At 39.9% G+C, this 14631-nt stretch overlaps 1 protein-coding gene and 1 non-coding gene across 9 annotated transcripts in view; both read right to left on the bottom strand.

The window, feature by feature from the left end:
• The window catches only part of POC5 (POC5 centriolar protein), a 52902-nt gene extending 38320 nt beyond the window's left edge, over nt 1-14582 (bottom strand). For 4 of the 8 annotated variants that reach the window (XR_010117046.1, XR_008652419.2, XR_008652420.2 and 1 more), the window contains exons 1-4: nt 14424-14553; nt 9924-10021; nt 4559-4697; nt 2533-2616 (exon numbers count right to left, since the gene is read on the bottom strand). Coding sequence is in view for 5 of the 8 variants with exons in the window: in XM_055252258.2 (XP_055108233.2) it covers nt 2533-2616; nt 4559-4697; nt 9924-10007 (307 nt within the window). In the remaining 3 variants the exon portion in view is untranslated. Of the gene's footprint in view, nt 1-2532; nt 2617-4558; nt 4698-9451; nt 9510-9923; nt 10022-14199 lie in introns of those variants that run through there. The other 4 variants (XM_055252256.2, XM_063623121.1, XM_063623122.1 and 1 more) reach the window with 4 other exon arrangements.
• Nucleotides 6633-6739, bottom strand: LOC129468776 (U6 spliceosomal RNA). Its single transcript, XR_008652836.1, has one exon. It is a non-coding gene; the product is annotated as a U6 spliceosomal RNA (small nuclear RNA).
• Nucleotides 14583-14631: the final 49 nt, after the last annotated feature.

The raw sequence follows: 14631 nt of genomic DNA, 5'->3' as shown, positions 1-14631 counted from the left end.
TCTCATAACACATGCTACCCTAAAAAATAGGTATGATTATCTCCATTTTACTGATGAGAAACCGAGGTTCAGAAAAAGGTAAGTAATTGACCAAGGTCAGGGTGATTGTATATAGATCAATATTACTCTATAAGTTTAACACTGGGATTGGTTTTAATACTATTAAAATTCGGCCAGGCGCGGTGGCTCACGCCTGTAATCCCAGCATTTTGGGAGGCCAAGGCAGTTGAATCATGAGGTCCGGAGATCGAGACCATCCTGGCCAACAAGGTGAAACCCCATCTCTACTAAAAATACAAAAATTAGCTGGGTGTGGTGGCGTGTGCCTGTAGTCCCAGCTACTCAGGAAACTGAGGCAGAAGAATCGCTTGAACCAGGGAGGCGGAGGTTGCAGTGAGCCGAGATCGTGCCACTGCATTCCAGCCTGGTGACAGAATGAGACTCTGTCTCCAAAAACAAACAAAAAAAAACCTATTAAAATTAAACAATATAAGTAGAAAGAGATTCGTAATTTAGTTTTGCAGATACTCTGTTGTTAAGTACGCTGTTAGGCTTCAATATATAGGTGAGAAATATACACATCTCTATATGTATGTGCATATATATAAAACGCTCATCCCTTGCCCATATACAGGGAGGTGGGGGAGAGTCAGGGCCCTAAAGAGAACTGGTATCTATTTCTAAAAAAGCACTGAAAGGCTGGGCGCGGTGGCTCATGCCTGTAATCCCCACACTTTGGGAGGCTGAAGTGGGCGAATCATGAGGTCAAGAGTTCAAGACCAGCCTGGCCAACATGGTGAAACCCCATCTCTACTAAAAATACAAAAAATTAGCCGGGCATGGTGGCACGTGCCTATAGTCCCAGCTACTTGGGAGGCTGAGGCAGGAGAATTGCTTGAACCTGGGAAGCAGAGGTTGCAGTGAGCCGAGATTGTGCCACCCACTCTAGCCTGGGTGATAGAGCGAGACTCTTTCTCAAAAAAAAAAAAAAAAAAAAAAATCACTGAGAAAGAAAAGTTAATATTTTCTCACATATTTATGCTGGAATTAGAGACTGTCATCACTTGTCACATATCTCACATTTGCTACGAGCATCCTAATAACAAAGATGGAAGAGCTTTCTTCTTACTGAATGAAAGATGAATCTATGATAGAGAACTTGTTACTTAAATCTTTCAAGAATTATTTTTTTAAAATTTGTAAGATTTTAATTTTTTTGCAAACATATTCTGCTTATGTAAAGACTTCTTTGCAAAAGGGAAAATAATTCCCTAATATGTGTGTTTGGTATAAAAAACATAACACAAGGTCTGGCTGGGCTAGTCACACTATGAAACGCTACCTGCATGTTCTGAGGATGGTTAAGAAACCCAAAGAACAGGTGGAATGACAATGTACATGAATATTCTCTTTTACTTGATTTTGCCAACTAGATCTGAACTCACAAAGAAAGCGACAGACTCTGCTTTTCAATTGAAAAAATATCTCAACACTCACCTTTTAAGAAATCAAATCATGTAACTTCAGAACTTGGAAGGGCTGTCAGAGATTATGGTGCCTAAGACTTCTACTTACAAGTGAGGAAACTAAGGGAGAGAGGCATTACTTACATGGTGGCAAAAATGGTTACCACATTAAATAACATTAAATAGAAAAATATTCCACAATATTACATTTTAATTCTTTTAATTATTCTGACTAGTCAAGAAAAAAGTCTCAGTCCAGTTCTAGTATGCTTTTAAAAGCTCTTTAAAGCCAGGCATGGTGGCTCATGCCTGTAATCCCAGCACTTTGGGAGGCCAAGGCAAGTGGATCACTTGATCTTAGGAGTTTGAGACCAGCCTGGGCAACATAGTGAGATCCCACCTCTACAGAAAAGTTAAAAATTAGCTAGGTGTGGTGGCATGTGCCTGTAGTCCCAGCTCCTGGGGGTGGGGGTGCTGAGGCAGGAGGATCACTTGAGCCAAGGGGGTTAAGGCTGCAGGGAGCCCTGCACTCTAGCCTGGGTGACAGAGTGAGATCCTGTCTCAAAAACAAAACGAAATAAAAAAAAAACAAACCCCTCCCCCCAAAGCCTCTTTAAGATTTGCTAATCTTTCCTTTTTACAAAGACAAAGCAGACTTTTAAAGAAAAACACTAAATGATAGAACAGGTGGCATAAAGATAGGATGAAAATCCTTACATTGGTACACAAATGCCTGAAAGTTGGGAAACAGTGTATTGGTTTACATAAAAACTTGAATTGGCCAAACTATCTAATATCCCATTAAATCTTTTAAAAGACTTGCCCTCTAACTTAGCAATTTTAAGAAAGGATACTACACACTATAATGCATTGACCTGTCTTAATTGTACTATTTTGGTATCTTATAAAATTATTTTAAATATTATCACTTAAATTAGCAACAATAGCATTTTGAAATCCTGCCAATAAGTAATATGCTGAAATTATTCCTCTTACTACATAGATAATATTCATCAAACCACAAAATGTTGTATATTAATACAAATAAGCTAAAGAAAAATCATACCATCTGTCTTTGAATGACTTGAAATATTGAAATCACATCCTTTCCCCACTTCTATTGCAGTTTCTCTTACTTCAGAGTTATTTCCTGCCAAAAAGAAAGCTTTTTAAAATTAAACTGAACCACTCTTAAATAAAATGTCTAATCACACATAATTTAAGAAGGTAGCAGTACATAAGATTTTAGAACAAACAAAATACAACATGCTGGGGATACAGGAACACTAAAACAAAGAACAAGAAGAGATAAAAATCTGAGACTAGAAAAAGACTTACTATATCATTGACAAGCTCCAACTTACGCACCAAATATAGATGAGAGATAATGTAGTCTACTATAGAATTCAATTCACACTAAGAGAATAAGTGGGTGAATGACATTAGAACTTAGAAAAGGATCTGCTCTCTTATGACACTGGGTATTTCCAGAGGCCCGCTGCTTTTCACTAGCTGCAATCAAACTCAAGTGGCACTGGCTCCCCCAAACACTTGCTTCCACTTCAGGAACCTGTAGTCAACAGATGGCAAAAAGGAAACTGGGAAAAACCTCTCAAGAATGACTGTTAGAGGCTTATACATACTTTGCCAATTTCCACATACCATGCCTTATATCAAGCAACTGAGATACCAAGAATAAAGAGAATGTGGGATGATGAATTTACATAGGAGACTTTAACAAAGTCTACTTGTGAATCAGATGACTAAAGGATATCTAAACTTACTATATAATGTATGTTTTAATTTCAAATCCTTTTTGGAAATGGCAGAGAATAAATAAATGCTATCTCACATAAGAGAAAAGAACAATGGTCTTAAATCCCAGGTGATTACCTTGAACTGTTGACTACAGCATCTCCAAAGTTTTTTTGTTTTTTTTTTTTTAAACAGAGTCTTGCTCTGTTGCCTAGGCTGAAGTGCAGTGGCATAAATATGGAACACTGCAGCCTTGAACTCCTGAGCTCAGGCAATCCTCCCACCCCAGCCTCCCAAGGTGCTGGGACTATAGGCTGCTCTGCCCGGCTCATTTTTTTGTAGAGCTAGGGTCTTGCTATGTTGCCTAGGCTTGTCTCAAACTCCTGGGCTCAAGCGATCCTCCTGCCTCAGCCTCTCAAAGTACTGGCATTACAAGCATGAGCCACTGCCTGGCCTGTATTTTAAGGCTCTCATCCTGTGGTCCCGTTTGTTGTTCCACTGCAACAGGCCAAAGACCGAGGAGCAGTGAAAAATCCATGTCTACAGAGAATGAGAGACAACAGACACTAGAGCTATGACTTAGCAGAAGCCCAGGAGCCTTTGGCCTCTGAGTAGGCTATGTCATGTGCCTTCAAGGACAGGGATCCCTGGAGTTACGCCTATAGTGTGATAACTGTTCCTTATCAGGACTGTTTTAGGAAGGCTTTCTGTGCCCTTTGAAAGAACGTTTATTTAGAGTTTGGGATGTTGTCTTCACCTGAATAAGGAATGGAGGTAAAAGGAGCTTTATCCTCCTTTTTCCACCTTTCACTCATCTATCACCACACATCCTGGTTTGTAGTAGCTTTCAGTTCTGTTGCTGACATGGTCCACAGATGGGTTCACCTTTGTGATAATTATTCAAACAGTCCTCCATGCCCATATAAACACTGCTGATAAAGCACTAGCATGAGGTTCGTAAAGTAAGACACTCTCAGGGCTACCATCTTTAATTTTAGGCTTGGGCATTTAGTTTCAGGTTAATCCTGGCATAAAACTATTGGAACAAGTACTGAGATACAACATACCCAAAAGCCATGCAGTTGCCATAGCATTGCTTCAACTTTATTATTCTTCATAAAGTAAGAGTCAAATGAAGTTCAAAGAAAAATCAAGCTGTCATACGAGAGTCAGCAATAATATATTAAACTGTAAAAAGCTCCCCTAGATGATACTAATACACATAAATGGTTGAGAAGAATCGCTGATCTGGACAGGCATTTTCACAATCCTATCAGTATCATTAATAAACTCAGTAATATCTTAAATTAAGAGATATCTTGAAAAATATATATAACCTTGACTATGAAGAATATCATGAATTGTAGAAATTCTGACATCTGGCACCAATTCTTCTTTAGGATGAGATGACTGTGAAGCACCGGGTTCAATATTTGGAGTCACTATAGCATAACGAAGCAGTTCTTCATATTCTTCCTAAGAGAGGCCAATAATCAATAACGTAGTGTAACAGTTACAATGTTATAATATATTCAACTGAATTTGTTTTAAAGAAATTTAATTACCATGATAGAGTCACATGCTTATTATATTACAAAGTTTTAGCACTTATTCCAAGCTTGAGTTCTTTGAGTGCTTCTTGTGTGATTTTTACATTTATGATTAACAGTTTGAAGAGGGCTGGGTGCAGTGACTCATGCCTGTAAAGTCAGCACTTTGAGAGGCTGAGGCAGGAGGATGGCTTGAAGCCTGAGCAACAAAGCGAAACCTCATCTCTACAATAGATTTTTTACAAAAATTTGCTAGGTGTGGTGATGTGTGCCTGTAGTTCTAGCTACTCAGGAGGGTGAGGCAGGAGGACCACTTAAGCCTAGGAACTGGAGGCTGCAGTGAGACAAGATGGCACCACTGCACCCCAGCCTGGGTGACAAAGCAAGATCCTGTCTCTGGGGAAATAACAACAAAGTATGAAGAGGTGATAAGATTTTGTGAGTGACTCAACACTGAATCAAAAATTTTCTATCACTTAATTTTATACATCAGATCAGTTTAACTGAAGATGAGACATGCTATTAAAAAGACACCATTTTTGGAATTAAAAAAAAAATTATGTAACCCAAACAAAATATAGAAGCAAATTGGATACTTAAGCTTATAAAACTGCAATGGCCTTCTATTACCCCCCAATTTCAAATGTTATCAAGGCAGCTTAACTGTTTTCATTAACTGATTGAGAAATGTCACGTATTTGAATTTACAAAATAAATCTATACTACTGTAGTTTTGTTTTCATCTGTTTTTTTAATATCGGAATTTTAAGTAAAATTGTTTTAAAAAAGGTTTATGCTTTTATATATTTGAAAACTGCTAGCTTTTATGGCAATTACATGTACAAGAGTGACCTGGTTTGCGCTTCAACCTTGATTTACATTTTTTCCTGTTTTTTTTTTTTTTGAGACGTAGTCTTGCTCTGTCGCCCAGGCTGGAGTGCAGTGGCATGGTCTTGGCTCACTGAAACCTCCACCTCCCAGGTTCAAGCGATTCTCCTGCCTCAGCCTCCTGAGTAGCTGGGATTACAGGTTTGTACCACCACGCCCACCTAATTTTTGTACTTTTAGTAGAGATGGGGTTTCACCATGTTGGTCAGGCTGGTCTCGAACTTCTGATCCCTTGATCTGCAGCCTTGGACTCCCAAAGTACTAGGATTACTGGCGTGAGCCACCGCACCTGGCCTGATTCATGTATTTAACATAGATACTTATATGCAGTAAACATTAAGTATAGCAAATACTGATTTTTATATATTTTAAGGCTAACGACAGAAGAGGGAGATATTTCAAAGAGAAAATCTTTAGAAAATTCAACCAGAAGCCGGGCGAGGTGGCTCAAGCCTGTAATCCCAGCACTTTGGGAGGCTGAGGCGGGCGGATCACGAGGTCAGGAGATCGAGACCATCCTGGCTAACACGGTGAAACCCCGTCTCTACTAAAAACACAAAAAATTAGCCGGGCGTGTTAGCGGGCGCCTGTATTCCCAGCTACTCGGGAGGCTGAGGCAGGAGAATGGCGTGAACCCAGGAGGTGGAGGTTGCAGTGAGCCGAGATCGCGCCACTGCACTCCAGCCTGGGGGACAGAGAAAGACTCCGTCTCAAAAAAAAAAAAAAAAAAAAAAGAAAATTCAACCAGAATCTCCTTCATATTGCTATAATCAACCATTTTTGTTAGTGATGTCACCTTCATGAGAATAAACATCTGTCTGAGTTTTAAACTTACATTTCCTAGTAGCAAATAAAAATCAGTATTTTACATAATGGTTATCACTGAGACAGATGGCTCTTATTAGGAAACAAATCATTTAGGGTATTACAATACAACATTTATTTATATTATAAAACTTAAAAAAATTATTAAAAAATTATAGAACATTTCATGAATTTGCATGTCCTCCTTGCACAGGGACCATGCTAATCTTCTCTGTGTGGCTCCAATTTTAGTATATGTGCTGCTGAAGCGAGCACCAACATTTAATTTTTACATTGACAAAAGTAACTATGTTTATTTAAATAGATGTAAATATCCTTAGGTTAAAAAAAATACACTTCCCAAAGCATACTGGTTTTCCAATTATCAAAAGGAAATTCCCAAAGAGTTTGATAAATTGGGGCCATACACAAGATATTTACTAGTTCCTATAAACCTGAATGTGTGCCTTGGTCCTAATAAACTAATACATAAAATTCCAAGTGCATAGAGACTGTAACTAAACTTAACTTAATAAAGCCCTAGGGTTTGATTTGGGCAAATGGCCATCCAGCTACATTTCCCAGCCTCCTCTGCAGCTAGGTGTGGCCAAGAGCCCTAGTCTATGGGATTCAAATGGAAATGATGTGTACAACTTTAGGTGAAATCCTTAAAAAGGAAGCTGCTTCCTTCTAGAGGCAGGCTAGAGGTGGTGCACTGTCAGTGCACCAGTACCTGACAATGCAAACACGGTCAACAGCTCATGGCACAGCAACAAGAGAGAAGGGACTGGGTCCTCAGATGATCTCAGGACTATGTATCAGCTCAGAATTTACGAGACAGAGAATCAAACTGTAAGGAACTCACTTAAGCCACCCTTACTTGGTTTCTGTTAAAGCACTATTATACTTCCCAAACAGCCAAAATAAACTTTTGATTTTGGCTAAGAATATATAAAAGTGTGGCTGTTATGGAGTTATGGACTCTGAATGTTTGTGTCCCCTCAAAATTCATATGCTGAAGCCCTAACACCTAGTGTGGCTGTATTTGGAGATGAGGCCTCCAAGAAAGTAATTAAGGTTAATTAAGGTCATTGGCCGGGGCCCTGATAGCATTAATGTGCTCATCAGAAGAGACACCAGGAAGCTTGGGCGCTCTCTCCTCCCACCTGCACATACTATACTGAGGAAAGGCCATGTGAAGACACAGCAAGAAGGCACCTGTCTGTAAACCACAAAGACAGCCCTAACCAGAAACTGACCCTACTGGGCTGTGATCTGGGACTTCCAGCCTCCAGAACTGTGAGAAGATAAATGTCTGTTGTTTATGCCTATGAATGTATGGTATTTTGTTATGGTAGCCTGAGCAGATTAATATGATGGTGATCTTATATTGTGAGGTTCATAAACTTTTTATAGTGTCCCTACTGTGGTGTCAGTTACAACTAGATTTAGCCAAGTCAGCTCTGCTCAGAGTTAGCCTATCACCACCTCCAGCCTGTAGGAACGGAGGGAGAAGTGGAAGTCAGTGGCTTTCACTTGTGGCTTCCCTAGTCTGACTTCTGTTCTGGACAAGAGAAGGAAAAAAAAGATCCAAACATATATTTCAAATCATGTATTTCATACATTTCACCACAATTGCTATGGCTTAAAGGGGAAATAAATATGTCAATAGTATTTCATGAACATATATTCCAACTTATTTCAAGAAAAACATTTAAAAAAAATCAGTTATTTAAATGACTATTTTAGAGTTTCATATATGTAGATACAGGCCAAATGAGTTATTTAAAAATAAGAATTTAAAATTAAGAATCAAAATTAATAATATCGCCTTTCTTAATTGCCAAACATAACCTGGGTTAACATTCAAAACTTGTAATTTTGCCCCCCTCCCCAACCCCCGGGAGCTGAATTGATATGACCCTGAAATACAGCTCCACCCATGCCTCAACCATTAGAGTCAGAGCAACTTGGCTGATAGGAGCTGTGGTTAGAGGAAATTTTCAGTGTATAAGCACTATGGATGCTGCCCATCCCTCGGCATTTTCCACCTTCTGGCTTATGAAGCATTCGCATAAGAGTAACAAAAAAGTCCCTTAAGAGGAATATTGATTTATGAGGGGCTTTTGTATTAAATGTTTGGATTTACATATTTACTACATATGTAAACATATGTATTTTATGTTATTTTTAAGATTACTTTTTGTATTTATATTTTGAAGTGTTTCCAGCAGTGAAACCCAAAGTAATAACACTGTATGTGCAGGGAATATGGAGAGGCTTTCAACTTCAGTCCAAGAACCAGCAGGAATATTAGTTGACAGTAATAGACTCTCAGTTGGGCTTACATTATAGGTGGGTAACCAGTAACACAAAATAATTTCTGGCAGGTTCTTCTTCCGTCTCTCTAAAATTCCACTCTAGAGATTTACTCTTTTGATTTAAAGCTTTGTCTCTTGACAACATGACAATTTGAGAGCTCACAAGGTGTTTATATTTTAGTATAAATGAGTTAATCAGTTCTATCTTCAAGTTTCAATCAGACAACGATGAAGGGTGGAGGAAGTACTGTCACCTGAAGAGAGGACTACATGGGAGAGGTACCATCAAAAGGGAAGGCTCGGGTGCAAAAGCTCTGTCACAACTCCAAACTACTTTTATCCTAGTAAATATTCAGATATTTTCCCAATACCGTCCCCATTTTAAAATCCATAATTTCAATTAAAGGAACAAATTTGTTTCATAAAATATTTTCCTAAAGCTTTTCTCATATTGTACAGAATCAATAACAATTTTGTATGTTTAGGCATAAACAGCCTTTTCCCTTGAGTAATACAACTGCAAAATTTAAGATATATCATGTCATTATTCTCTCATTTAAAATCTACTCCAGAAATCTAAATCCATATTTTTGATGATGAAATATTTAGAAATAAGAGAAATGTAAAACATTTCATGTAAATACCACACCCTCTGTAGTCAACTGACCCACTTCATTTTATCTGTCAATGTCCAGGTCCTGGGCAGCAGATTGTACTGAATGTTGTGACAATAGAGAACAAACCTCAGCAGGTAGAACACAAGGGAATCTTGAGCTCTAGAACTTTGGATGGTTTGATATTGTATTAATTTGCATTAAAAGTGAAAGTAGCATTCATGAGAGGTAGCTAAAAGGAAAAAAATTTAAAGAAAAAAATGTTTCTTGAACATTTCAGTTTCACCTCTTACTGTGTTGGTTGAAGCCTTTGTACAGAGTGTTTGAAGAGTTCATCAATATTTTCTGAAAAGTTAAAACAATGTAAAGTAACTCCTAAAATGTGTACAGTAATTCCTAAACTTTGATATTATTATAAATTGAAAAACTCCCTTGTAAATGGAATGAAAAAAAATCCTAGTTTTCCCTTACATTCATTTGTTTAAAATAAAAAAAGTCATGATAAATTTAGAAATTTTTTCGTACCTGAAGATTCGAAGAGACCGAACTGCCTCGACTGGAGTCATTTTGCACAACCGGAAGTGAGTATTTCTCCTCATCTGATGACATTCTGCACAAATGCTCTAAAACAGTAGAAGCTAACTTTAGCTTTTTTCCTTAATATTTAAGATAAAATCCTTTCCAGATATATGTAAGTGCAACAGTATCCAAATCTGCAATCTTCCTGTGATATGTTAAAATCATTCATTCAACATATTGAGTACCTACAGGCAAAAACCACTGGGCAAAAAATAGTTGAAGACCCAGTCCCAATATTAGTGAGTTTATAATGTAGTCAGGGAGATGAGAATACATGAAAGGTTAAAGAAAAATAGAGGGTCTTCAGAAAAATCGCCAGCGGGGCCTGTTGAGCATAAGAGATTGTGATCACTGTTCTTGAGCAATGTGTGACAACCTGGGTGCTGCGTACTTTCCTCTAAGATACAGAACCAAGAGAGAACAAACAATTTGTGCAAATTCCCTTCTTGGGAAACTTACCTTTGGAAATATTATTTTAAGAAAAGTGAGCTTATACAGAACAACAGAATCAAATACGTGCATAGAGAATTTGTTGAAAGTCCTAATCAAAAAATTATTAAAAGTACTTTCAGTAACAAGTAACCAAATTATTTAAAGAACAAATTGTGACTATTCTAACTATCTGAATACCAGTAATATGTAAGACATTGGTGAGGAATGTAAAATGAAGTCCTCATTCTTAAGGAGTTTACAATCTGTAGAGAGGGCCAGGCATGTATATTGTATAAGTGACTGACTGATGAATAAACTGCTGATAGGCCCTAAAACAACAGATACAAAGTAGAGAGGTAGGAGTAGCTATTTTTCATGGGGTAAGATTACATGACCATAAATAAGCAGGAAAGGATGCAGAGAAAGTTTTTAGAGAAGATGACCCACGTGTTGAGATCTGAAAGATGAGTAGGTCTCATCCTGAAAGATGGATAAAAGGTATAAACACAGGTGTAGATATTCTAGTCAGTAGAGCAATGTAAGCAAAGACACAGAGTCATGGACATGTATGCCAGGAACAGCAAGCAGTTTGGTAAGGCCAAAGCAATGGGTGCAAAGCAAGGATTGGCTAAGGATGAAACAAAAAGTAAGGAGCAGCCAGATGATGGAAGGTCAAGATTTGTCATATTAAAAATCTGGGTGTTTATTCTAGACAAGTTATTGAAATATTTTTTAAAAGTTACATGATCAGAAAGATCATTCCAGCAGCATTGAGGATGAATTTGGATATTAAGAAAGAGAGATCAGGCCGGGTGCGGTGACTCACGCCTGTAATCCTAGCACTTTGGGAGGCTGAGGTGGGTGTATCACCTGAGGTCAGGAGTTCGAGACCAGCCTGGCCAACATGGCGAAACCCTGTCTCTACTAAAAATACAAAACAATTAGCCGAGCATGGTGGCAGGTGCCTGTAATCCCAGCTATCTGGGAGGCTGAGGCAGGAGAATAACTAGAACCCTGGGGGTGGAGGTTGCAGTGAGCTGAGATCACACCACTGCACTCCAGCCTGGGTGACAGAGTGAGACTCCGTCTCAAAAAAAAAAAAAAAAAGAGAGAGAGAGAGATCGAGAGCTGACTGCTGTAGTCTAAGAGATAAATGCTCTCTTTGATAGTAATTAAGGAAATAAATGATGACCTAAGTCTAGGAAGTAGCAAAGGGAAGGGGATGGAGGGTATGACTACAAGACAGTTGTGTTATGATGATGGAAAGGGAAAATGATCAATAATATATCAAGGGGTTAAAAATAACTGTTGGTGGCTTCCAGATCTCTGGTTTGGGTAACTAGATGGATAGTGCCACTCACCAAGGCAAGGAAAGTAGGAAGATGAGCAGGTTGGGAGGAAGGACAATGAGTTCCCTATCAGATGAGTTGGGTGTGAGGTTGCCTCTGAGGCACCAGCGTAAAGCTGCAAGTTTGCAGTCTGTGGTCACACTAGCTACGCAGTGCACCCCTCCAAGGACTGCCATTCACAATGGCTACACTGTGAATGGCCTTTCCTGGAATTAAGCATTGTGGGAGCCCCGCATTGGAGGTATAAGTTGGAGATCCAGTTTGAGGAATCATTGGCATAATGAGAACTGCTGAAAAAAGGGAATGGATGAGATCACTTACAAAAAAGGAGTGTGAGAAAAAGTTCTTATCCTGAGGTCCTGAATTAGTACATTTTCACACTGCTATAAAGAACTGCCCAGGCCGGACACGGTGGCTCACGCCTGCAATCCCAGCACTTTGGGAGGCCGAGGTGGGCAGATTACAAGGTCAGGAGATCAAGACCATCCTGGCTAACACGGTGAAACCTCGTCTCTACTAAAAATACAAAAAATTAGCCGGGCGTGGTGGCGGGCGCCTGTAGTCCCAGCTACTTGGGAGGCTGAGGCAGGAGAATGGCATGAACCTGGGAGGCGGAGCTTGCAGTGAGCCAAGACTGCCACTGCTCTCCGGCCTGGGCGACAGAGTGAGACTCTGTCTCAAAAAAAAAAAAAAAGAACTGCCCAAAACTGGGTAATTTATAAAGAAAATAATTTTAATTGACTCACAGTTCCGCATGTCTGGGGAGGCCTCAGGAAACTTAAAATCATGGTAGAAGGGGAAGCAGGCACGTCTTAGATGGCGGCAGGCAAGAGAGCACGTGAGAGAGTGCAGGAAAAACTACCATTTATAAAACCATCAGATCTCGTGAGAATTCACTATCATGAGAACAGCATGGGGGAAATCGCCCTTATAATCCAATCACTTCCCTTCCACTACATGTGGAGATTACAATTGAAGATGAGATTTGAGTGGGGCCACGAAACCTAACCATATCAGGTCCCTACACCCGACTTGTATGTAATATTTTTATCATAAATGCGAATGTGTATTTTTCTAGAAAGAAGATCTTTAGCTTTAAATATGTGTTCAGAGGGGACCATAGCCCTAACAAAGTTAAGGACTACGACTGTGAATGAGAAGAGGGTTAAAGCCAGAACCATTAACATTTCAAGGGCAAGAGAAGAACAGGCAGCAAAGAAGAGGAGTCAGCAAAGGAAGTCAGAACATTAGCTATGGGAGCAGCATCACAACTTTGAGAAGAGAATAGAGTTAGATGCCAAAGAACCATGAGGACTGGATAGAATTTGGCGATTAGGAGGTTGCTGTGACATTTGCTTGAACAATTTCAGTGGAAAGTAAAACAATTTCAGGTCTCAGTCACAGTGGGCTGAAAAATAAATGAGAGATGAGGAAATTGAAATAGAAAAGGAAGATACAGGGAAAAGTGCAAAAATAGAATGGAAACACAGGCTGGAACTAGATTGCGGAAAGGAAAGTTCAACTTTTTCCAGTGAGTATCACGGTGCATACACATTCTAAGTAAACTAAATCTCAGCATGACTGTCTTTAGTTAAGCCAATTAGAGAGGATAAAATAAGAGCATGTATCTGCAGCAAGGAATGGCTGCTTCACTGACTTCAAATCTACCACTGTGATAACTTGGTCCATTTATATTTTTAATCACTTCTTCCTTCAGGATCTGAGACCAGGCAGGTAACAGGGGTGGGGAGTGGGGTGGTGCTGATTATTTTAAAAATGAGTTAATAAGTATGGTTAGATCTCAAAAATTGTTTCTTAATATGGACACTGCAGACACAAAAAAAAACCCACCGCACTTTTGGAAAATATGCTATCTTCCATCTGCCCTGCTTTATGCCAGCAAGGTATGAATTATTTGAAACTCTAGAACAGTAGCATTTTCCTGTTTCTAGGTTCAGAAACAAAGGAGAAAAATGAAAACTGCTTTAATGGGTGGCAGATGTACATTAGTTCACTACATTTTCAGTAGTTTCTAATCCAAGGTATCAGAAAACAAGATCAAAACTTTTGTGTGTTTCTCTGTTGCCACAGACATAAAGTAACATCTTGGTAATTACCTGGCTGACAGGAACACAGGGGTCTGGGAATTCAAACGGAACCCCCAAGAGTCAAAGGAAGAGCGAATTAACATGCAAACTAGAAGCAGAGTGATGTCCCCTGTGCCCTTCATCAGACCTAGCTGCACGCAAGGAGAGGGGGCGCGCCAGCCCCTCCCCAAGGCAGGGACTAGAAGCAGAGGAGAAAAGCCATTGCAGTAAGCAAAAGGCCAGAAGTTTTCTTCCATCACCTTCCGACCCAGCCTGTTTTAAGAAAAATCTTACTTAAGCACAACAGAGCTTTATACATGGTTATTTTTTCTCAACGTTTTAAGTGACCCGAACCTCTGATGACAGTAACCGCTCAGCATCCCTCACTCCTGCTCTCTTCCTCTTCCTGCGCGCCTCGGAGGGGAAACTCTGGGACCTTCCGGCACAACAGCCGAATCACCCGCGTCTGGGGAAGAGCCCAGGGGGAGGAAGCCCGCGCCAAGGAACTTTAAATCTCCCTCCACTACTTTCGCCAGGGATGCAGGGACGCAGGGTCTGCCCGGAGCGCTGCTACCCACCGTCGCCACTCGCGACCAAATCCCGACTCCTCGCTCTGCACCTCCTAGCCGCGTCGCAGCTGCAGTGTCAGCAAGTGCAGCCTCAGCAAGCACAGCCGCTACCTAGGCAGCAACCTGACAGTTTCAAACTGCAGGGAGGAATTAAGGACAGCCCTGTGCATTGGTCCTTTGTTTCAGCAATCTGCCGTTTGATTGGTCCAAGCGCTGG

This window comes from Symphalangus syndactylus, chromosome 18, assembly GCF_028878055.3.
Source record: "Symphalangus syndactylus isolate Jambi chromosome 18, NHGRI_mSymSyn1-v2.1_pri, whole genome shotgun sequence".
In the NCBI taxonomy this organism is placed as follows: domain Eukaryota; kingdom Metazoa; phylum Chordata; class Mammalia; order Primates; family Hylobatidae; genus Symphalangus; species Symphalangus syndactylus.
This window is presented reverse-complemented; position numbering and strand designations above follow the sequence as displayed.